The sequence below is a fragment of the Cherax quadricarinatus genome, chromosome 8, assembly GCF_038502225.1.
Source record: "Cherax quadricarinatus isolate ZL_2023a chromosome 8, ASM3850222v1, whole genome shotgun sequence".
NCBI classification, from domain to species: Eukaryota; Metazoa; Arthropoda; class Malacostraca; order Decapoda; family Parastacidae; genus Cherax; species Cherax quadricarinatus.
The window spans coordinates 5,069,457-5,095,993 of NC_091299.1; the positions used below are offsets into that span (position 1 = coordinate 5,069,457).

Genomic DNA, 26,537 nt, shown 5'->3' on the forward strand with positions numbered 1-26,537 from the left:
GAAGAAAAACTTTATAAAACTGGGATGCTTGAATGTGCGTGGATGACAAGAAACAGATGATTGCTGATGTTATGAATGAAAAGAAGTTGGATGTCCTGGCCCTAAGCGAAACAAAGCTGAATGGGGTAGGAGAGTTTCGGTGGGGGGAATAAATGGGATTAAATCTGGAGTATCTGAGAGAGTTAGAGCTAAGGAAGGGGTAGCAATAATGTTGAAGGATCAGTTATGGAAGGAGAAAAGAGAATATGATTGTGTAAATTCAAGGATTATGTGGGTTAAAGTAAAGGTTGGATGCGAAAAGTGGGTCATAATAAGCGTGTATGCACCTGGAGAAGAGAGGAATGTAGAGGAGAGAGAGAGATTTTGGGAGATGTTAAGTGAATGTACAGGAACCTTTGAACCAAGTGAGAGTAATTGTGGTAGGAGACCTGAATGCTAAACCATACCCCCGGCCGGGATTGAACCCGCGGTCATAGAGTCTCAAAACTCCAGCCCGTCGCGTTAGCCACTAGACCAGCTAGCCACAATAAGATTCATCCAACTAGGTATATTTCTACACCATAGGAAAGTTAGCACAGGCACCTCTGTGATCACAAATGCAAGTTTTTACAGACGAATCTCCAGCTAGCGTGGCCGTGACGAACTCTAGCTCAAGTCCCTTCACTGCCGTCAACATGACTTGAGCTAGAGTTCGTCACGGCCACGCTAGCTGGAGATTCGTCTGTAAAAACTTGCATTTGTGGTCACAGAGGTGCCTGTGCTAACTTTCCTATGGTGTAGAAATATACCTAGTTGGATGAATCTTATTGTGGCTAGCTGGTCTAGTGGCTAACACGACGGGCTGGAGTTTTGAGACTCTATGACCGCGGGTTCAATCCCGGCCGGGGGTATGGTTTATTTGCAATCGTGTCATTACGATTTCTTGAGTCATGTCGACCTGAATGCTAAAGTAGGAGAAACTTTTAGAGAGGGTGTGGTAGGTAAGTTTGGGGTGCCAGGTGTAAATGATAATGGGAGCCCTTTGATTGAACTTTGTATAGAAAGGGGTTTAGTTATAGGTAATACATATTTTAAGAAAAAGAGGATAAATAAGTATCCAAGATATGATGTAGGGTGAAATGACAGTAGTTTGTTGGATTATGTATTAGTAGATAAAAGACTGTTGAGTAGACTTCAGGATGTACATGTTTATAGAGGGGTCACAGATATATCAGATCACTTTTTAGTTGTAGCTACACTGAGAGTAAAAGGTAGATGGTATACAAGGAGAATAGATGCATCAGGGAAGAGAGAGGTGAAGGTTTATAAACTAAAAGAGGAGGCAGTTAGGGTAAGATATAAACAGCTATTGGAGGATAGATGGGCTAATGAGAGCATAGGCAATGGGGTCAAAAAGGTATGGGGTAGGTTTAAAAATGTAGTGTTAGAGTATTCAGCAGAAGTTTGTGGTTACAGGAAAGTGGGTGTGGGAGGGAAGAGGAGCGATTGGTGAAATGATGATGTAGAGAGAGTAGTAAGGGAGAAAAAGTTAGCATATGAGAAGTTTTTACAAAGTAGAAGTGATGCAATGATAGTTTTAGGAATGCATATCATTGGCATTTCTGATCCTTACATAGATACAGAAATCATTCCTCTTTAGTCTTACATTTTTTATGTGATATGTAAGTGTCTATGTAGGTTATTACTGATAGATAATTACAAATAGGAAATATCTCTCACATTTAATCCTGCACAGAAAGTTTAATAATGGAGTAGCATGTAAATGTTTGATCCTTGTAGTGTAATTTAATTTGTTTCCTTCTGTTAACTCATAAGTTATCCTCTTTTCCTGTTGTACTTTCTTCATATCTAGCTTGTACTTTCCCACCACTCCATGAAAATGGTTAATAGGATAAAAATTAAGAATGATCTTTGCATTTGCTTGCCAGCTACAATAAATAAAAGTTTGTGTAATAAATGCTTCCTTGACTGTTTCCTTGCAGCATGTGTGTGCCATGGCGATACAAATAGCAGATGGAATGGCTTATTTAGCAAGTCACAAAATTGTGCATCGTGACCTGGCTGCTCGCAATTGTTTAGTCGATGATCAACTTAACATAAAGATTTCTGACTTTGGAATGACAAGATTGACAGATAATGACTACTACAAAATCAGTAAGGCAGTAATATACACATTTTGTTTACCCTTTGAAAAGATATTAAAGACTTGTTCTTGTGAGAGTTATCATCCATTCAAGGAATTATGAATATGGCTTCATTTGCATGTCAATTGTATATGGAAGACTACCACTGATAGCATTGAGAATAATTTCTGGTTTCTTTAATATCTTGACTGAAATTATATTTTTGCTCACTGTGTTAACTTTGTTTGTGGTTGGTTTTCTTTATAAACAAAGTGACATTTATGAAGATATTGAACGAAACTGGCTATCTAAATTTAAGTCTTGGAGATGGGAAGTACAATACCTGCACTCTGAGGGAAGGTTGGGAATATTGCAGTTTTGAGGGTCAGTTGAACTGTACACTTCTGGCAAGGCAGCTATTGAATGAATGATAGTGTATAATTTTTTTGTTTTTGTTTTGTTTTGCTCTATTTTTGGTGGGAAATAGCTGGTGTTAAAATAAAAAATAATACAACATTTTGAAGAAATAAAATCTACTTTGCATTCAGGGCCTAAGACCCACTAATATGATCAGTAACTGTTTGCATAATGTTTATAATACCAATATAAATTGCATTACTTTTACCCTATTAGTCTTCTCTTGAAATTCTCATGGACATGTAGAAGTACAGTTGACTGTCATTTAACACAGAAATTACCTTCCTGAAAATGGCATGTAATAAAATGTGTGTAAAATGAACTGAAAAACATATGGAAAAAGAGGTTATGTTTCTTAGATCCCCTAAAAAGCCACCCAAATTTTTTCAGGTTTTGAGATTGTAAAAATCGACAATGGTAATGTAATAGATGGATGAAGTAATGTGTATCATTTGTCTGCTAGCAGACTAGAGGCGCCTCATTGTTCAGTTGTCTCACTCTGCAATTGTATGGTGGTTAAAAATGACAGGCTGGGGTGTATATGGAGAGGGGTTAGAGCTGTTAGGGTGAGGCAGTGGGAGACAGTGACAAGTCTTAAAATGAGGTTCACAATTCTTTACCAACCTGCCCTGCCCTGACCTATCCTCTCTCCTTCCCTGTAACCCTGTCTGCTGTTCCTTGCTCTACCTGCCCTGTCTTGCTATATCTGCTGTGGTTTGCCTGCGGAGGATGCTTTAGGAGTAGGAGAGAGGAGTTGTGGGTTAGGGTGAAGGAGGGTGGGAATCAGGGAGACCAAACATGTACTAGCCCTGAACTGGGAGACAACAAGACTATAATTAAGTCTTTAATTTTTTACCAATCTGCCTGGGTGTATTCTGGCATCTTAGAAGGAATTACCATAAAACCACATATTTTGTGGTTTGAGTTGTAATATCTTCTGGAAAGAATTAATATCATAACTCGAGGGACCACTGTATTGTGTTCAGTGTATTTTGCTGAATTTACAATAAATTTACTTGAGGGTATTTCACTCCCACAGGTGGTTCATGCACCACTTCAGCAGGCTCTTCCCTATTTTATTTACATGTTTTCAGACAAGGGCAAGGTATACTCTCAGTGTTTCTCATACCTTTCAGTCTCAGTTTTCTACTTCTAAACAATTCATGGATAACAGTTGTCTGCCAGTATATATGCACTGTGACACTTATGACATCTGTGCAGATATACAGGGTCTAAAGCCAGCAACAAACAACAAAATACCTTTCATCTGTAGACTGCTTACAGAGTCAAATGCAATGTTTGCAGTTTTCACAGAGACCCACATAAAGGATCACCTTCACAATGAAATATGGATCCCGGGTTAATACGTATGGAGATGTGACAGTGAACAGGCAAAAGAATGGGGGGTTGGCCTGTATATCACTGATATGCTCGGAACTACTAAATACAGTGGACCCCCGAGTTTCGTCGGCATTGAGTTTGGTGAAATCCGACTTTCGGCAAGTTTTTTCGGCAAAATTTAGCTTCGCGATTCGTGATTGGACTCGTGATTCGGTGACCATCCGGTACCCGTCTGCCCATCACCGCGCACACAAAACCAGTCTCCCGCACCATTCACACTCAGTGTGCCATTGTTTAACAGCACGTGACCATCACCCCGCGGGTTCATACATTTCGTAATAATCCATTGTTTTTTGTGATTGCAACTGCTAAATAAGTCACCATGGGCCCAAGGAAAGCTAGTGCAAGCCCTTTGGTAAAGAAAGTGAGGAACACGATCAAATTCAAGAAGGAAATCATTGAAAAATATGAGAGCGGAGTGCGTGTTACAGAACTTGCCAGGATGTATGGCAAACCCCATTCAACCATCACTTCGATCGTGGTGAAGGGAAAGGATATAAAGTGTGCTGTTGTTGCGAAAGGAGTAGATATGCTGATAAAAAAGAGGCCGCAAATCCTCTAAGAAGTGGAAAAGTTATTGTTGGTGTGGATTACCGAAAAACAGTTAGAAGGAGATGGTGTTATGCAGTCAATAATATATGAAAAGGCAAGGCAGTTACATGACGATCTCGTAAAGAAAATGCCTGCAACAAGTGGTGGTGATTGTGATTTTAAAGCCAGCAAAGGTTGGTTTGAGAGATTTAAGAAGCGTAATGGCATTCACAGCTCAGGAAACTGCTGCAGAGGAGGAGGAAGAGAGATGGAGGAAGGTGCCTTCTTCAAAGATTAAGGACATTTGTGCAAAGTTGACTGAAGTGCAAACATTTATGGATGAACTTCACCCTAACAAAGCTGTTGCAGGCCGTATTGGCAACATGTACAATGACAGTGTCTCAATTCTTCAACTTGTGTTTTCAAAACCATTCATCACAACTTGTGTCCCACTTCAGACAAACCTTTCTTAAAGAAATGCCAGTCACTTCATCTCCATAAACAGAGCTCTCTGAGGGGACAGATAGTTTCTGCTTTTTCATAATGACAGGGGTCCAATGACTCAAGTTGTTCCCAGTGTCTTTAAATATCAAAGAAGGGAAGTAACCCCAGATAAGGACTTCGTACCTGAAGTCCTAATGGAAGGAGATTCTCCTTCCAAACAATAGTGTACACCTTCCTCCTATCCCCTCCTCCCATCTTCCATCCACCCAGAAGTCTTCAGTAAAGCTAAGTGTAATGTTGTTATTATTTTTTATATATATGTACTTGATTTCTCATTGTTTTCAGTATGTAAATCTTTATTTAATTTGAAAAAAAAATTATTTTAATATTTTTGGGTGTCGGGAATGGATTAATTTTATTTCCATTATTTCTTATGGGGAAAATGGTTTTGCCACTCGTCAATTTCGACATTTGGCAGGCTGTAATAAAGTTGATAGAATTACCGACAATATGTAAAGTAAAAGGACACAAGTGCAACTAATGTGTCATTTTATTGTGGCAATGTTTCGCTCTCCAGGAGCTTTATCAAGCTTGACAAAGCTCCTGGAGAGCGAAATGTTGCCACAATAAAATGTCACATTAGTTGCACTCGTGTCCTTTTACTTTACACTTGGCAGGCTCTCTGGAATGGATTAATCACGAAACTCGTGATCAAGAACCAAAACCTGGTCATTGTGGTTGTTTACAAGCCTCCAGATGCAACTTCCCAACAATTCCAGGAACAGCATTTGAAAACTGATCACTGGAAAATCTTCCAACATTTTGCTCCTGGGGGATTTCAACCTAAGGCACCTAAAATGGAGGAATGTAGCAAATAATGCTGTAGCAGAGATAACACCAGGAGGCAGCACAGATGAAAACACACACACAATCATCTAACCAGTTGAAGCAACTTTTCTAAATACTATATGACCTCTAGTCTATTAAAACATCAACCTATACTTAAAATAGTACTGTTTGTATTATTATTAATTATACTACTTGCAATTTTGTTTGTGCCATAATTAATTTTATAATGTATAATTGTACTACTTGTAATATTGCTTCAGTTAGGGTAGGTTACTCTCACTATAGCTATAGCTACACTTATATGATGCTTATCATAACACCATTCTTCAAGGCACACACAGAAGACAGAAAGACAGATAAGCTGAACTAGACAGGACTGGATGTTGCCATGAGAGTAAAAGGTAGATGAGATACAAGGAAAATAGAAGCAACAAGTAAGGGAGAGATGAAAGTTTATAAACTATAAGAGGAGGCAGTTAAGGTAAGATACAAACAACTGTTGTAGGATAGGCTAGTGAGAGTATAGGCAATGGGGTCGAAGATGTGTTGGGTAGGTTTAAGATGTAGTGTTAGTGTTCAGCAGAAGTTTGTGGTTACAAGAAAATGGGTTCAGGAGGGAAGAAGAATGATTGGTGGAATGATGATGTAAAGACAGTAGTAAGGGAGAAAAAGTTAGCATATGAGAGGTTTTTTCAAAGTAGAAGTGATGTAAGGAGGGAGGGAATATTTTAAGGAATTGTTAAATGTTGTTGAAGATAGGGAAGCTGTGATTTCATGTATAGGGCAAGGAAGAATAACATTTTGTAGGAGTGAGGAAGAGCCAGTTGTGAGTGTAGGGGAAGTTCTTGAGGCAGTGTGTAGAATGAAGGGGGGTAAGGCAGCAGGGATTGATGGGTAGATAGAAATGTTAAAAGCAGGTGGGAATATAGTTTTGGAGTGGTTGGTGCTTTTACTTAAATGTATGGAAGAGGGTAAGGTACCTTGGGATTGGCAGAGAGCATGCATAGTTCCTTGTATAAAGGCAAAGGGGACAAAAGAGAGTGCAAAAATTATAGGGGAATAACACTGTTGAGTATACCTGGTAAAGTGTATGATAGTTATTATTATTGAAAGAATTAAGAGTAAGACAGAGAGTAGGACAGCAGATGAACAAGGTTGTTTTAGGAAAGGTAGGGGGTGTGTAAACCAAATACTATTTACAGTGAAACATATAGGTGAACAGTATTTAGATAAGGATAAAGAGGTTTTTGTGGCAATTATGGATTTGGAAAAGTGTATGATAGGGTAGATAGGGGGGCAGTGTGGCAGATGTTGCAAATGTATGGAATAGGAGCCAGGTTGCTGAAAGCAGTGAAGAGTTTTTATGGGAATAGTGAGGCTCAGGTTAAAGTATGTAGGAGAGAGGGAGATTATTTCCTAGTAAAAGTAGGCCTTAGGCAAGGATGTGTGATGTCACCATGGTTATTCAATATATTTATAGATGGGGTTGAAAGAGAAGTGAATGTTTGGGTGTTGGCAAGTGGTGTGGGGTTATAAGATAAAGAATCTAACACAAAGTGGGAGTTGTCACAGATGCTCTTTGCTGATGACACTGTGCTTTTGGGAGATTCTGAAGAGAAGTTGCATAGGTTGGTGGATGAGTTTGACAGGGTATGTAAAAGAAGAAAATTAAAAGTAAATATACAAAAGAGTAAAGTGGTGATGATAAAAAAATTAGGTGATGAAGGATTAGATATCAGACTGGAGGGAGAGAGTATGGAGGAGGTGAATGTATTCAGATATTTAGGAGTGGACGTGTCAGCAGAGTGAATCATAGAATTGATGAGGAAAAATGAGTTGTGCACTTAGGAGTCTGTGGAGACAAAGAACTTTGTCCATGGAAGCAAAGAGGGAAATGTATGACAGTACTCTTATATTGGTGTGAAACATGGGTAGTGAATGTTGCAACAAGAAGGCTGGAGGCAGTAGAGATGTTATGTCTGAGTTGGCAATGTGTGGTGTGAATATAATGTATAGAATTCATAGTTTGAGGAAATGGTATGGTGATACCGACAAGATGTGGAAAAAGATACTTATGTACAGTTCAGGACATTTATTAAAGGAAATGTTTCGTGACAAGTGGCTTCTTCAGTCCTAATATGGAGAAAACTAAGAAAATGCATATGTATACATGTTTTCTTAGTTTTCTCTGTATTACCCCTTTCAGGGTCCACAGGCCCTCTCCCAGACTTGCTCTCAGGGTCCCCCCAAATTTCAAAAAAAATATATATATATTTTCTTATGAAAAGATAGAGAATCTTTCCCCGATCATAATGACACCAGAAGTATGAAATTTGGTGGAAAACTTACGGAATTATGGTCTCGACGATGTTTACGCATCGGCCATTTTGCTCATTTTGAGCCCTATTTTTGGCTAATTCCAGTGTACTAGTCGACAAAAATCATAACTATTTTGCTAGAGCTCCATTTTTACTATCGAATGAGTACAAGAAACCACCCATTTACTGATTTCAACTATTCAGTACAGTGGTCAGAATTTATCAATTTTGCCAATTTCACACAAATTTCAAAAGATGCCAATTTCCAAATAGGATCCAGAATAAACAAGAAAGACATTCCTGGCACTAAAATAACATTTCTTCTGTTCATTAGTCATGTCCCCATGCCCCTCTTACATTCTTTTGCTTTCCACTCTGAATTTTTATTCTCACAAAAAATAGAAGATTTACTGTTATGCAGACTATTGCATTAGTGTAGAAATGGTATAAATAATATCAAAGCACTTGTGAAAGAATATTAGACTCACCAGTTGACGTGTATTGGACGCTTAGCATGATTTGTTTACTTTTGAACTTTGGTAAAAATTGAAGATTTTTGCTACTTTGAGCTCATTTTGAGCTGATTGAGCTACTTAGAGCTGATTTTACAATGAAATTGTAAAATCAGTCAAAATCATTTCAATTTCTGTAATATGTCTTTCATTCTATAAAATGAGACCAGGAAAACTAGAATACAACAATAAATACAATATGAAAATACAGTGCAAAGTCGCTGTTTTAATCCAAAAACATGGTCAGTTTTTTTTCTCATTGCACACTGTGCTGCAGGATTTTTTTTATACTGTGCACTCTGACCACATAGACCCATTCATTTATATGTAGGCCTACCAGCTTTCTCTCACTAGATTTGAGGGCGCTAGAATTTATGCGTACTAGTACGTCAAAGACCCTGGCGCGTAAGCCGTACTAGTACGGCCGAAACCCTGAAAGGGTTAAGACTGAAGAAGCCACTCGTGGCGAAACGTTTCCTTTAATAAATGTCCCGAACTGTTCATAAAGTGTCTTTTTCCACATAATTCGTAGTTTGGAAATTAGGAGGAGGTGCAGGATTATCAAAACTATTATTGAGAGGGCTGAGGAGGGGTTGTTGAGGTGGTTCAGACATGTAGAGAGGAGGGAACGAAATAGAATAACTTTGAGAGTGCATAAATCTGTAGTGGATGGAAGGTGTAGGGGTCGGCCGATGAAAGGTTAAAGGGGCTTGGTTGTGTGGGGCTTGGACTTCCAACAAGCATGCATGAACACACTAGATAGGAGCGAATGGAGACAAATGGCTTTTAGGGCTTGACGTGCTGTTGGAGTGTGAGCAAGGTAACATTTATGAAGGGATTCAGGGAAACTGGCATGCTTGACTTGAGTCCTGGAGATGGGAAGTACAGTGTCTGCACTCTGAAGGAGGGGTGTTAATGTTGCAGTTTTATAACTGTAGTGTAAGCACACCTCTGGCAAAACAGTGATGGAGTGAGTGATGATGAAAGTTTTTCTTTTTCGGGCCACCATGCCTTGGTGTGTAACAGCTGATGCGTTAAAAAAAAAAAATTGTTACTTTCACAGTTACATAAGCTTATTATCTATTATTTATTTAAATCTTTCTTGAATGCTCTACAGCAATGCTTCAATTAGTATGAATAATAAATCCTGCTAAATGATTGCATTAATTGAATTCATACTATTCGAAGCTGGTAATTGGCCCCACCCCAATGAAAATTCAATATGCAATGAAAATTTTTAATGTGTTACCAAAGGATAATAAAAATGTATTTTTTATTTAAATCTGATATAATCTAAACAGTGAAAACATTAATACATTTTATTGTTTATTTAAATTAAGGTTTCCATTAGTCATTTCTTCCGAGTATAATTCAAGCAAGTCATGGAAATTTGTTGAGTCCAGCTAATGGAACCCAGCTTCAGTCCAGTATCTTTTATTTCTTCAACAATAGCTTGCACTGGGAGGAAAAACATCTTCTTTATCTGCACTGGCCGACTCACCAGTAATTTTAACTTTTTGCAGTTAAATTCAGTTTCTAAAACGGTCAAACCATCCATTGCTTGCAATAAAAGTTTCTTCAGTTCCTTCATGAACTCTGTTTTCTATCACTGTTGTAAAGACTCATGTAATAACAAGGTTCCCCTCTTTTGTATTTGCATTATTTGCACTATGTATGCCTCTGTTGTCCATATTTGCAGTGGGCAGATTATCGAAGTTTAAAATATGATCTAATATTGTTAACGTGTATAGGATAACAAGCTTTGACACATCTTCACACAGGGTGAGCAGCAAACTCATACTAAGTGATTTTTGACTCGTATTAAATAAGGTCTGGTATCATTTTATAATTCATACTAAATCAAATTTTGTACTTTTCAAATTTGTACTAATCAAGGCTTTGCTGTACTCTGCTTGATACCATGGGAATATGTTTCTCTTATTTGACACTTAAGTCCATAAAACTTTGAATAATGTATGATATCTCTCACCATTCCATTAGTCAGAGCCTAGTATATATCGGATATTATGGTTTTTATTTTCTAGGAGAAACAAAATACTTCCCGGTGCGGTGGCTGCCGCCTGAGTACCTCATCAGTAGCAAGTTTACCAGTAAGAGTGATGTATGGAGCTATGGCATTGTTCTCTGGGAGATTCTCTCTGGAGGAGCAAGACCATATAAGGTAAATTACTGCTCTCAGTGGATTAAAGTTATTTCCAGTTTTTGAAGTCTGGTCATTATCAGTAGATTAAAAATATTTGCTGTATTTTGTATGGTTTATGAAGCCCAAATTATATGTAAGCACTTAAGGCAAAACTTTAAATAACAGTACTAGACAAGAGTACAATTATTAGTTTCCATTGTACCATCACTGAATATAAACATCACAAAACTGTGCTGCATCCTCTTTTGTCAAGATCAGTGTAGTACATAATATATCTGAAGCAAAAGGATTGATGCATAAACAGTGTTGTTAAAAACAGACATTCTTCCTTCAAAATGGTAAAAAGTTGCCAAAACAGCCACCACAAATATTTTTAATCTACTAATAATGACCAGACTTCAAAAACTGGAAATAGCTTTAATCCATTTTGAAGGAAGAATGTCTGTTTTTAACAACACTGTCTATGCATCAATCCTTTTGCTTCAGATATATTATGTACTACACTGATCTTGACAAAAGAGGATGCAGCACAGTTTTGTGATGTTTATATTCAGTGATGGTACAATGGAAACTAATAATTGTACTCTTGTCTAGTACTGTTATTTAAAGTTTTGCCTTAAGTGCTTACATATAATTTGGGCTTCATAAACCATACAAAAAACAGCATCTTGTCTCAAATTTTGTCATTTAATCTTTGTATTGTTTCTTGTAAACAAATGTCTGAATATGATCTAAGCAGTGAAAACATTAATACATTTTATTGTTTATTGAAATTAAGGTTTCCATCGGCCATTTCTTCCGAGTGTAATTGAAGCAAATCACGGAAATTTGTGGAGTCCAGTTCATGGAACCCAGCCTCCGTCCAATATCTTTTATTTCTTCAACAATAACTTACACTGAGAGGATAAAACATCTTTATCTGCACTGGCCGACTCACCAGTAATTTTAACTTTTTGCAGTTAAATTCAATTTCTAAAACGGTCAAACCATCCATTGCTTGCAATAAAAGTTTCTTCAGTTCCTTCATGAACTCTGTTTTCTATCACTGTTGTAAAGACTCATGTAATAACAAGGTTCCCCTCTTTTGTATTTGCATTATTTGCACTAAGTATGCTCAGTACTTGCATTACTTTTAGTTAATATTATTATAAAGTTTGTGCTAGAGGATGTGGTGTGATTTGTCCTGTACTATAATTGCCTATTAATACACCTACCATCCGGCTTATGACCGAGTTTGGTTCCGAGAAACCGGTCGTAAGTCGAACTTTACTACTGAATATCAACATCACATTTTTGTAATGACTTTATTTTGTTGTTTTATTTTGGTATTTCATGTTTTACTTTACTTTTTATGCTGTTAGTACTGTATTTTATACTGTAAGGTTTAGGATGAACACTGTGTACAACACAAATAGTTGTTTATTTCCCAGAAATTTGACAAAAAAAAACACGGTCGTAAGTTGAGTGGTCGTAAGTCGAGCAGGTTGTAAGTCAGATGGTAGGTGTAGATGTATGAACAAATGAGTAAGAAACACAGGCATCACTTAGGTATCTTAACTGACAAGACTTTTCAGTTAATTTAATATCTTTATTACGTACCTCATACCCATGGTGTGGGTGGTAGTCAAAATATTAGACACAAATAATGGGGAAGGAAAGCGGGGTAGGGGTCATCCTCGAAAAGGTTGGAGGGAGGGAATAAAGGAGGTTTTGTGGGAGAGGGACTTGGACTTCCAGCAAGCGTGCATGAGCGTGTTAGATAGGAGTGAATGGAGACAAATGGTATTTGGGACCTGACGAGCTGTTGGAGTGTGAGCAGGGTAATATTTAGTGAAGGGATTCAGGGAAACCGGTTATTTATATATAGCTGGACTTGAGTCCTGGAAATGTGAAGTACAATGCCTGCACTTTAAAGGAGGGGTTTGGGATATTGGCAGTTTGAAGGGATATGTTGTGTATCTTTATACACATATGCTTCTAAACTGTTGTATTCTGAGCACCTCTGCAAAAACAGTGATTATGTGTGAGTGAGGTGAAAGTGTTGAATGATGAAAGTATTTTCTTTTTGGGTCACCCTGCTTCGGTGGGAGATGGCCTACTTAAAAAAAAAAAAATTATTATCCTTATTAATATAGCATCCTCAAGACTAATAAGAGAGACTTAGTGATTTTAATGTGTACTTGCACATTGTGTAAGTTTATTTAGGTATAGGTACAATACAATACAATTTTTATTTCCTTGCAAGTTTGCATTGAGATTCTGTAATTAAAATAATGAGTTGAAGTGCAAAGAGAGCCATTATCATGCCATGGCATTATGGGCAGACTAAATTTAATGGCTTACAGACTACTTAATATACAAAGTAATATTTATCAGAGTAGTGTGTATATATAAAACATTAAATAACTTTAAAACTCTTGAAATTTTGGAAAGTTTCCAGACATAATGGAGAGACATGGTGCTCACAGAGCTCACAGAAAACATAAACAAACCGGGTGGAGCATGGTGACCGTATTAGAAAGTCAGGTGGGCGGAGCCGTATAGCGAGTTTTAGGCGTAGTTTGAAATGTTCGTATTAGTTTAATGCCATAAGGCGAAACACCATAAAGCTGGGCTCTACTGTATTGTATACTATTAATATGCTACAAAAATAGAGCTCTACTTGGGATTTCTCATCATCTTCAACTCTTTCACTGTCTCGCATAGCTTTGTGTGATCAGTGCCAGTGGTGCTTAGGTAGATCTACACAAAATCCATAGCACCCTCAGATATGCTGTGAGCGTTAGATTTTGGCCTCAACATTGGAGAATTGGTCTGTGTGGTGGGAGGTACAAATATAAAAAATAATCCTGCTTGATGCAGTGCATGGTGGGAGCATTTAAACTCTGAGCTTGCATTTGGGTTAAAATAGCAAATTTTGAACATTGGTTTTCACAATATAATTGGCTGCTTCTTTGTGCCATTTGTTAAGACTAAAAGACATGCTAAGGAAATAAAGATTTTGGTTGGTTTCAGACTCTAAATAGTGTGAAATAACCCTCTTGATTGGTAAGGGCTGTCCTATCCCTTCTTTCCTATTCTGTTTTTTGGATTTTTCATATGTTTGCTTCAATTACTAGAACATTCTAAACCATGATTAAGTATTCTTGGTTATGGTTTATTAGCCAAGAAACAGGGAAAATATATTTTTTTATGTAACAATGGATTCATAATGGAGGCCATGTTATATAGGAGAGGGCTGAGGATGTGATTAAACCCTTTAACTGTTCGAATGTAGGTCTATGTTCTTACCGCTAGCACTCCAAACGTAGATCTATGTTTTAGTTTTTCTGCTTCCAAATTTAGCACGATTGGCCTAAGATGCCTGGTCAGTATAGAATGGGTCTTAACACTTGGTGTGTGTAGTATTAAAAAATCTGGGATCACTTAGTACCTTATGGGAGCACCAGTTCAATTGAGCACCAGCTAGAGCAAACAGCACAGCAAACACCTGGGATTCACTGATGTCATTTTGTATTAACACTTTCCTTTCAAGAGGAAAGTGATGCTTACCCCGAGTTTAGTGGCTTTGAGATGGATATGGCCACAAGCGGTCAGTGAAATTTCAGAAACCTTGATAATAACCCATGTACAACATTTGTGCAACATCCTTTCATTTTTGATACCACTGGTAGTGTCATCCTGCCAGAATTAAAATTAAAAATTAAAATTAAAATTCTTTATTTCTGTTAATATTACAATGTGGGGTTTATGTATTATAAGATATTATTACATATTATAAAATACTTTTTACAAAGGCCACTAGTATGCCTAGGCATTTTGGGCAGACTAATGCTTGTTTTTGCTCTGTGTAGACAGCCTTTACTGTCTGCATAGACAGCCTATGCTGTCTGCCAGCTGAGTTCATATTTCATGCCATGCTCGTGCTGCCACCTGTAGGCCTCTCAGTGGTATGCCACTTGAAACGGCATCACCCTGCTTCTCCCTCACTCTCTCAACGGCCTTCACTCAGTCACCAAGGCCTACTCCTCTCTCCCTCACTGGGCATGGTCCCTCTGGGCCATGGGCACAAACACACTGCCTGTGTACCTCACAACATTGCAGATAAAGAAAGAAGCCTCCAAAGCTGCTCTGCAACAACGTGACACAGTAACCAATGTTCGTAAACATCTATATTGGCACAGGATATGGATCATATTGGTATTAAGGTTAGGTAATTGTAATGATTAACTAGATTTGTAGGAGTGTCCTATAACCTATGCCCTAAGTAAAGAGAAACAATTCAGGAACATGTGTAATATGTGCCATCCTGCCTTGACTTGACTGTCTCTATCTCCATCTCACAGGTACACATAAATACAATTATTATTCATAGTGTAAATTACCTAGGATAACCCAAAAAATCCAGACTCGGTGTTATACTGTGCTTGTAGATCTAAGGCATAATAAGCATGACTGGCAAGTAATATGCATTTTCACTTGTTCAGGAATCAGACATGATGACTCTGCATCATGTGTAATACCTGTTGATTCTTGAGTGGCTCTCTGAGACAGAAAGAAAGACAAGAGGACAGGAAGACAGATAAGAGGAGACAGATAAACAGAGACAGAGCTAGAGAGAGATATACAGGAAGATACACACAGTGACAGGTAGGCAGACAGATAAACAGACATAGACATGTTTGTGTAACAGTGAAAACAAACAAAACCAAGGCAGTGCACGATCATCAAATGTCACTCCACTGCTGCACTGTCAGCAATGGAGTGACACTCGTCTTACTCCCACATGTCCAAAACCTTGCTGGGACCTATAAATACTGTGTATATATTTCTAGACAATAGTATGTGGCTAAGGTAGGAACTCGCCTAGTTGTACTCGCCTAGTTTAGGTTGCAGGGGTAGAGTCCAAGCTCCTGGCCCCGCCTCTTCACTGGTCGCTACTAGGTCACTCTCCCTGAACCCTGAGCTTTATCATACCTCTGCTTATAGCTATGGATGGATCCTGCCTCCACTACATCGCTTCCCAAACTATTCCACTTCCTGACTACTCTGTGGCTGAAGAAATACTTCCTAACATCCCTGTGATTCATCTGTGTCTTCAACTTTTAACTGTGTCCCCTTGTTGCTGTGTCCAATCTCTGGAACATCCTATCTTTGTCCACTTTGTCAATTCCTCTCTGAAAATGTTCACTTGTTACTGTGTTTGTGACTACTTGAATATTATTTCAGTACCTAGTATTAGTGTCACAACAAAGATTGGCTCTGAAATCACAAGAACTATTACAAACTGTAATTATCAGAATATAAAAATTATACAAATAAAAAATGAGAAAGGTATATCGGCAACACTTCTGCAAGCGGCAGCACTTCACGTTGCCATCAGGTGTGTGACAAGTGCCGACTTTGTGGCTTTATATCTCCATAAGTACCGACTCTTAATTTCTTTTTTACATTACTTTATGTAAAAAAAATGTCCTCTGTACAGTGGACCCCCGCATAGCGAACTTAATCCGTGCAAGAGGGCTGGTCGTTATGCGAAATGTTCGCTATGCGAATTAATTTTCCCCATAAGAAATAATGGAAATAAAATTAATCCGTGCAAGACACCCAAAAGTATGAAAAAAAAATTTTTTTACCACAAAAGAATGTTAATTTTAGTACACACAAACTGAAAAAGGCATGCACAATTACATGACACTTACTTTTATTGAAGATCTGGTGATGATTGATGGGATGGGAGGAGGGGAGAGAGAGTGTTAGTGTTTAGAAGGGGAATCCCCTTCCATTAGGACTTGAGGTAGCAAGTCCTTTTCTGGGGTTACTTCCCTTCTTCTTTTAATGCCACTAGGACCAGCTTCAGAGTCACCATGCCTTATCACACTATGGATGCCACTACGCTTCTTAAATCTCTCAAACCAACCTTTGCTGGCCTTAAATTCACTCACATCATCACTAGTTGCAGGCATTTTTTTAATTAAATCGTCATGCAACTTCCTAGCCTTTTCACATATGATCGCTTGAGAGACGCTATCTCCTGCTAGCTGTTTTTCATTTATCCACACCAATAAGAGTCTCTCAACATCTTCCATCACTTGCGATCTTTGTTTCGAAAACACAGTTAAACCTTTGGCAACAACAGCTTCCTTGATTGCCGTTTTCTTGCCCACAATAGAAGCGATGGTTGATTTTGGTTTCTTGTACAACCTGACCAGGTCGGTGATACGTACTCCACTTTCATACTTATCAATGATTTCTTTCTTAATTTCAATGGGTATTCTTACCCTTTGAGGTGTAGGGTTGGCACTAGAAGCTTTCTTGGGGCCCATGGTCACTTATTTTCCACAAACAGCACCGAAAACACTGTAATAATACGAAATATTCCGAGTGTATGCTTGAATGTTACCGCGGAGGCTAGCTGGTAAACAATGGGACGGGCGGCACATGTGAGGCTGGCTGAGGGCCCACATTGGACGCGTCTCGGACGAAGTTCGCTGAGCGGGTTTTTGTCTACTATGCGGGGCAAAATTTTGGCGAACAAAGCGTTCGCTATGCGGATTGTTCGCTATGCAAGGCGTTCGCTATGCGGGGGTCCACTGTATTTAAAAAAAAAAAATTCTCTAAAATATTCGGAGCACTGGGCGAGAGAACGTAGATCTACGTTTGGACACTTTAAGGGGTTAATTTGTTCTAGATGTAGGTTTGGGCCCATGTTGCTTAGGCTGTCTTCCCAGTTTATATCATTTAGGACCTGGTTTACTTGGTCCCACCTTATGTTTTTGTTATTGAAGTTGAATTTGGGGAAGGCTCCCTCGTGACTGATCACATTTTGTCGGTCTGGGGCCTGGCGCATACATGTCTGAACCTCTCTTATGTTGTGATCTGAGTATATTGTTTTTGATATGGTACAGGGGACCCCCAAGTTTCGTGATTAATCCGTTCCAGAGAGTCTGCCTCCCAGCATACATAAGGGGGATTACCAATAGACCCCTGGCTGTCTTCAAGAAGGCACTGGACAGGCACCTAAAATCAATACCTGACCAATCAGGCTGTGGTTCGTACGTCAGCTTGCGTATGTGCAGCAGTAACAGCCTGGTTGATCAGACCCTGATCCGCCATGTCTCAAACCGGGCCGCGGGGGCGTTGACCCCCGAAACCCTCTCCAGGTAAACTCCAGGAATGACAAAATTACCTAATGGCAAAACCGTTTTCCCCGTAAGAAATAATGGAAATAAAATTAATCTGTTCCAGACACCCAAAAATATTAAAAAATACATATTTTTTCAAATTAAATAAAGATTTACATACAGAAAACAATGAGAAATCAAGTACATACATGTATAAAATAATAATAACATTACACTTACCTTTACTGAAGACTTCTGGGTGGATGGAAGACGGAAGGAAGGGAGAGGATAAAGGTGTGCACTATTGTTTGGAAGGGGAATCCCCTTCCATAAAGACTTCAGGTACCAAGTCCTTATCTGGGGTTACTTCCCTTCTTTGTTTTTTAATGCCACTGGGAATAACTTGACAGCCACTGGACCCCTGTTGCATAAAATATCTGTCCAGAGAGCTCTATTTTTTGGCATTTCTTTAAAATTTCTCTAAAATGGGACACAACATTGTCATTGTACATGTTGCCAACATGGCCTGCAACAGCTTTGTCAGGGTGAAGTTCATTCATAAATAATTGCACTTCATTCCACTTTGCACAAATGTCCTTAATCTTTGAAGAAGGCACCTTCCTCCATCTCTCTTCCTCCTCCTCTGCAGCAATTTCCTGAGCTGTGGTCTCTTGCTGTTCCACATGAAGCTCTTGCAGCTCTGCAGTGGTTAGCTCTTCATCGTGGTACTCCACCAACTCTTCCACATCCTCCAAAATCACATCCAACCCCATGGAATTCCCCAGTGACACAATACTTTCCACAACTGGCATAGGCTCCTCAGGGTCAGCCCCAAACCCTTCAAAATCCCTCTCTTATACACATTGTGGCCACAATTTTCTCCAAGCAGAGTTCAAAGTTCTGCGAGTCACTCCCTCCCAAGTCTTTCCTGTAAGGTTTATGCAAGTGAGGATACTGAAGTGATCTTTCCAGAACTCTCTTAGGCTCAATTCAGTGTCTGAGGTCACTTCAAAGCACTTTTGAAACACTGCTTTGGTGTACAGATTTTTGAAGTTTGAAATGACCTGCTGGTCCATGGGCTGGAGAAGAGGAGTTGTATTAGGGGCAAGAACTTCACTGTGACAAAACTAAACTCCTGCACTATTTGCTATTCCAAGTCTGGAGGATGAGCAGGAGCATTGTCCATTACCAGGAGGCACTTAAGTGGCAATTTATTTTCCAGGAGGGATTTCTTCACACTGGTGCCAAACACTTCATTAATCTAATCAAGGAAAATTTCCCTTGTGACCCATGCCTTACTGTTAGCCTTCCACATCACACACAAATTACTCTTGGTGACACTGTTTTTCTTGAACACTCTGGGATTTTCAGGGATACACCAGTAAAGGCTTCACTTTGCAATCCCCACTAGCATTACTACAAAACCACGATTATAAAGTCACTTAAAAATAACTCAGGGAATCTGTCTCACGTCCCATCATTATTGTACAAGCGAGCAGCCCATGTCCTTTTGCATGCTATTACATTACTTTTTAACAAGTCACTAGAAACTAGCACTTTCCTGACACTACTCAAGACAGCAAGGGTTACACCAATACATAAAGGTGGTGACCCTACAGATGTAAACAACTGTAGGCCAATATCAAACTTACCATTGCTATCCAAAATCTTTGAGAAACTAGTGCACAGGAGACTATATTCATTTATAACAGCACAAAACATACTCAACCCCAGCCAATTTGGCTTCAGAAAAAATAAAAGCACTAGTGATGCAAGTGTTAAAATGCTAGATCTGCTTTACACAGCATTGGAAAATAAGGAATATCCGCTAGGAAATTTTATTGACCTAAGAAAAGCTTTTGACACAGTAGACCACGGCATCCTACTCCACAAACTTGACCATAATGGTATAAGAGGCCATGTGCTTGCATATTTCAAATCCTACCTTACTAATAGGTATCAGTATGTCACCATTAAAGACACAGCCTCATCAACACGGCCACGTGATACTGGAGTACCACAGGGAAGTGTCCTTGGTCCCCTGCTCTTCCTCGTATGAATCAATGTTCTTCCCAACATATCCCAACACCTGAAACCCATTCTCTTTGCTGACGACATGACTTATGTCATCTCCCACCCAAATCTTGCCACCCTCAATACCATTGTTAACGAGGAGCTGCTCAAAATATCTTCTTGGATGACAGTCAATAAACTTACGCTTAACACTGACAAAACTTACTATATTATGTTTGGTAGCAGAGCAGGTGTTGCACAACTTAACATTAAGATCGACAACAATCTAATTGCCATACACAAATAACCCGCACATTTCGACGTTTCGGTCCGACTTGGACCATTGACAAAGTCACACTAACAGAGGTGGAGCAGGACGGCTATATATAGGCAGGAAGAGGTGGAGGTAGTAGTAGTAGTAGTAGTAGTAGTAGTAGTAGTAGTAGTACAAGAATTGTATATAATACCGACAGGATGAAATGACACATGCACAACACCCGGGCATCCCCACCGTAGACGTTTCGCCATCCAGCCAGCCACTGGATGGCGAAACGTCCACAACAAAGACAACCAGATGCTGCACATGTGTCTTAATTTCGTCAGTAGTTGTAGTAGAAGAAGAAGAGGTAGTAGTAGTGGTAGTGGTAGAACTGGGAAATAAGGAAGACGAGCCAGTCAAATACAAAGGAAGGGGAGCACTGCAAGAGAGCTAGAAACCCCCAGAGGGAGAGCAAGCGCACCGAGGTGCGTGAAAGGGGAAGTGGTGAAATAAAATAAATGAAGAAGGAACAGAAACACGAGACAGGAGAGAGAAAGACCACCCAGAGGAGAAAAGGAGAGAGGAAAGGGGAAGAGGAAGAAGAAAAAGAAGAATAAGAGGAAGAAGAAGAAGAAGAAGAAGAAGAAATGAGGATTCAGGTTAAGTCACGGGTGTTCTGAAGTTTGGAGCATTTTACAATGTAGTGGGAGAGGAAGGCATCTACAGAGACGAAGCCAGGGCTAAGGTTCATACAAGGAAAGTTGTGTATAAGAGAGGATTCAACTAAACGGCGACTGTTCGAGTTGGAAGCAGGGAAGACAGTTTTAGCAGAAGACCAGTCAATAGGATGGCTATGATCTCTGACGTGACAGAAAAGAGCATTGTTAGTGTCGGCAAGCCTAACACTATTTTTGTGCTCCCTAAGTCTGTCAGAAAGAGATCGACTAGTTTCTCCGAAGTATTGAAGAGGACAGGGTTTCTAGCTCTCTTGCAGTGCTCCCCTTCCTTTGTATTTGACTGCCTCGTCTTCCTTATTTCCCAGTTCTACCACTACCACTACTACTACCTCTTCTTCTTCTACAACTACTGACGAAATTAAGACACATGTGCAGCGTCTGGTTGTCTTTGTTGTGGACGTTTCGCCATCCAGTGGCTGGCTGGATGGCGAAACGTCTACGGTGGGGATGCCCGGGTGTTGTGCATGTGTCATTTCATCCTGTCGGTATTATATACAATTCTTGTACTACTACTACTACTACTACTACTACTACTACTACTACTACTACTACTACCTCCACCTCTTCCTGCCTATATATAGCCGTCCTGCTCCACCTCTGTTAGTGTGACTTTGTCAATGGTCCAAGTCGGACCGAAACATCGTCGTAAGCTTCTGTCTTTTATGTGCGGGTTATTTGTGTATCGTTCCAGTCACGGTATTGTGCCTTTTTGTTATCTAATTGCCAGACATAATGAGGACAAATTCCTAGGCCTATACCTCAACAACAACCTGAATTTCAGCACCCATATCCAACACACAACAATCAAAAGTATCCAAAATGGTTGGGATCCTCTCCAAGATACGATACTACGTGCCGCAATCTGCCCTTCTCACGCTATACCATTCACTCATTTATCCATACCTCACCTATGCTATTTGTGCTTGGGGATCAACTGCAGCAACACACCTAAAGCCAATAATAACCCAACAAAAAGCCGCAGTAAGAATAGTCACGCATTCCCATCCCAGGCAACACCCCCCCCCCTCCCCAATCTTCATAGATCTAAACTTACTGTTCAGAACATCCACACTCACTACTGTGCAATCTACATCTACAGGACCTTACATTCCAATATTAACCCTGACCTAAAATGCTTTCTTGATAGTTGTGACAGGATCCACAGGCATAACACCAGACACAAACATCTCTAGAACATTCCCTGTGTCTGACTAAACCTTTACAAAAATTCACCCTACCTGAAAACTCTAAAACTGCAGACACATTCATCACTTTTAAAACTACCGTTAGAAAACTTCGTATCTCCCTGATACACCCCATCAGCTAACTACATGAAAACCACCTGGTGCTTCACACATAAACTCACACACTCACCCAATTGACTATAAACACAGAAATACGAATCTTAAAATAATGACTCCTAACTGGTCATAAGTTTCCCTGTGATACTCCAATATAGAAACTATGTTTTGTACCAATACAAAAGCATTCACATTGCTAAATTTACAAACTGTAATGTAGTTACTTAGCCTTAATACCAACTTGCTCCATAATCTGTAATAATTTAGAGTTATGAATTAATCTTAGTCTCCCCGAAATGCCTAACCATGCTAGGTGTTATAGTGGCCCCCTCTGTAATTAGTATTTTATAACATGTAAACCATGCAATATCCTAAAATATGTAAACCTCGCATTGTAATCTTTTATATAGAATAAATTTGATTTGGTTTGAAACATGAGAGTTAGCCTGTCTTTCATAGGCTTGTGTCCTGGGAGTGCCTTTTCCTACTGTGTGATGTAGGGCCTCTTTGCATTTTCTTCCAAAGGAGGCCTATTTTGTCACAATTGAACACTTGTTGGGGTTGGAATTCTTCAGTGTCTACATACCCCTTAAATTCCTGTACAAACTTCTCAGCCGCTTTATCAGAACTGACAGCCTCACCATGCCTTGCCACATTGTGTATGCCGCCACTACTCTTAAATCTCTCAAACCAGCCTTTGCTAGCCTTAAAATCACAAACATCACCACTCGTTGCAGGCATTTTCTTAACCCTCTGACTGTTTTGGTCGTATATATACGTCTTACGAGCAACTGTTTTTGACGTATATATACTCATAAATTCTAGCGGCTTCAAATCAAGCAGGAGAGAAAGCTGGTAGGCCCACATATGAGAGAATGGGTCTGTGTGGTCAGTGTGCACCATATAAAAAATCCTGCAACACGCAGTGCATAATGAGAAAAAACATTTTTTTTTAATTAAAATGCCGACTTTGTGGTCTATTTTCGTATAGTATTTATGGTTGTATTCTCATTTTCTTGGTCTCATTTGATAGAATGGAAAACATATAGAAATAGAGGTGATTTTTGATTGGTTTTCCTATGAAAAGAACCTTGAAATGGAGCTCAAAGTAGGGGAAACGTTTGATTTTTGCTGATGTTCAAAAGTAAACAAATGGTCATTTTCCAATAAATGTCCAAGTAGCCATTCTAATATGCAGTCATGTTTGGGTTGACATTATTTATACAATTATTACAATATTGCAGTAGTCTGCATAACAGTAAATCTTCTATTTTTTGTTTGAATAAAAATTTAAAATAGAAAGCAAGAGTAATATCAGAGGGGCTTGGAGATGTGACTGATGAACAAAGAAAATGTTATTTTAGAGCCAGGAATGTCTGCATTGTTCATTCTGGACCCTATTTTGAAATTGTCATATTTTTAAATTTTTGTGAATTTGGCCAAATTGCAAATTTCTGACCACGTTATTGGGTAGTTGAAATTGGTAAATGGGCAGTTTCTTGTACTCAGTTGATAGAAAAAAATGGAGTTCTAAAGAAATAGCTATGAGTTTGGTCGACTGGAACAATGGAATTAGCAAAAAATAGAGCTCAAAGTGGGCAAAATTGCCGATTCGTAAATATCGCCGAGGTTGCTAACCTCGTGAGAGCGTAATTCCATCAGTTTTCCATCAAATTTCGTTCTTTTGGTGTCATTACAATCGGGAAAAGATTCTCTATCATTTCATAAGTTTTTTTTTTTTTCGTGCGACACCAGGAGACACCTCAGGCTTTAGAGTTGCAACAGTCAAGGGGTTAACGAGATTGTCATGCAGCTGCCTTGCTTTTTCACATATTATCAACTGCATAATACTATCTCCTGCCAACTGTTTTTGAGTAAACAACAACCACCTCTCCACTTCTTCGAGGGTTTGCGATCTCCTTTTTGTCAACACATCTACCCCCTTTTTCAACAACAGCATATTTTCATTAAGAAGTTATAAGGAGTTAGTGGTTGCTGCTAAATCTTTGTTTAATATATTTATTATGCACCCCATACCCATCCTGTGGGCAGTAGCCAGAAGATTACAGAGGTACATAATGGGTCCAGGGACTGGCCCTCCAAAGTTTTGATAGCTGAACTAGGTACAAAGGTAATGAATCCTGTAAGAATGGTCACTTACGTTTATACATAGCTACAATCATGAACAAATTATAGAGTAATGAGCAATTCACACTTCCACACCCGGTCACAACTGTAATGAGTTATTGGTGCAAATATTGATTGTTGAGTCTCTGTCTCTCTCTCTCTCTCTCTCTCTCTCTCTCTCTCTCTCTCTCTCTCTCTCTCTCTCTCTCTCTCTCTCTCTCTCTCTCTCACTCTCTCTCACTCTCTCTCACTCTCTCTCTCTCTCTCTCTCACTCTCTCTCACTCTCTCTCACTCTCTCTCACTCTCTCACTCTCACTCTCACTCTCACTCTCACTCTCACTCTCACTCTCACTCTCACTCTCTCTCACTCTCTCTCACTCTCTTTCTCACTCTCACTCTCTCACACACTCTCACACACTCACACTCTCCTCACTCACTCTCTCTCACACACACACACACACACACACACACACACACACACACACACACACACACACACACACACAAGGAACATCGATACCTCAAAGGCAATGGGACCGGACAACATCTCTCCATGGGTCCTTAGAGAGGGAGCAGATATGTTGTGCGTACCACTTACCACAATCTTCAACACATCCCTGGAAACTGGGCAACTACCTGAGGTATGGAAGACGGCAAATGTAGTTCCCATTTTCAAAAAAGGAGACAGAAAAGAGGCGCTAAACTATAGACCTGTGTCATTGACGTGTATAGTATGCAAAATTATGGAGAAGATTATCAGGAGGAGAGTGGTGGAGCACCTGGAACGGAACAGGAGTATAAATGCCAACCAGCACGGATTCACGGAAGGCAAATCCTGTGTCACAAACCTTCTGGAGTTTTATGATAAAATAACAGAAGTAAGACAAGAGAGAGAGGGGTGGGTTGATTGCATCTTCTTGGACTGCAAGAAGGCCTTTGACACAGTTCCTCACAAGAGATTAGTGCAGAAGCTAGAGCATCAGGCGCATATAACAGGAAGGGCACTGCAATGGATCAGAGAATACCTGACAGGGAGGCAACAACGAGTCATGGTACGTAATGATGTATCACAGTGGGCACCTGTGACGAGCGGGGTCCCACAGGGGTCGGTCCTAGGACCAGTGCTATTTTTGGTATATGTGAACGACATGACGGAAGGGTTAGACTCAGAAGTGTCCCTGTTTGCAGATGATGTGAAGTTAATGAGGAGAATTAAATCTGATGAGGACCAGGCAGGACTTCAAAGAGACCTGGACAGACTGGACACCTGGTCCAGCAAATGGCTTCTCGAATTTAATCCTGCCAAATGCAAAGTCATGAAGATAGGGGAAGGGCACAGAAGACCACAGACAGAGTATAGGCTAGGTGGCCAAAGACTGCAAACCTCACTCAAGGAGAAAGATCTTGGGGTGAGTATAACACCGAGCATGTCTCTGGAAGCACACATCAATCAGATAACTGCTGCAGCATATGGGCGCCTGGCAAACCTGAGAACAGCATTCCGACACCTTAGTAAGGAATCATTCAAGACACTGTACACCGTGTATGTCAGGCCCATACTGGAGTATGCAGCACCTGTTTGGAACCCGCACTTGATACAGCACGTCAAGAAACTAGAGAAAGTACAAAGGTTTGCAACAAGGTTAGTTCCAGAGCTAAGGGGAATGTCCTATGAAGAAAGATTAAGGGAAATCGGCCTGACGACACTGGAGGACAGGAGGGTCAGGGGAGACATGATAACGACATATAAAATACTGCGTGGAATAGACAAGGTGGACAAGGACAGGATGTTCCAGGGAGGGGACACAGAAACAAGAGGCCACAATTGGAAGTTGAAGACACAAATGAGTCAGAGAGATAGTAGGAAGTATTTCTTCAGTCATAGAGTTGTAAGGCAGTGGAATAGCCTAGAAAATGACGTAGTGGAGGCAGGAACCATACACAGTTTTAAGACGAGGTTTGATAAAGCTCATGGAGCGGGGAGAGAGAGGGTCTAGTAGCAACCGGTGAAGAGGCGGGGCCAGGAGCTATGACTCGACCCCTGCAACCACAAATAGGTGAGTACACACACACACACACACACACGCTTTCTCACACACTCACTCTCTCACACTCTCACTCTCTCACACTCTCACTCTCTCACACTCTCACTCTCTCACACTCTCACTCTCTCACACTCTCACTCTCTCACACTCTCACTCTCACTCTCTCTCACT

The 26,537-nt window shown here is 39.8% G+C and overlaps 1 protein-coding gene across 1 annotated transcript in view; it reads left to right on the forward strand.

Annotated features, from left to right (window-relative positions):
- The window catches only part of LOC128685185 (insulin-like growth factor 1 receptor), a 124,740-nt gene that overhangs the window by 78,150 nt on the left and 20,053 nt on the right, over positions 1-26,537 (forward strand). The window contains exons 10-11 of the mRNA XM_070082791.1: positions 1,983-2,154; positions 10,641-10,777. Of these exons, the coding sequence (XP_069938892.1) occupies positions 1,983-2,154; positions 10,641-10,777 (309 nt within the window). The remainder of the gene's footprint in view (positions 1-1,982; positions 2,155-10,640; positions 10,778-26,537) is intronic.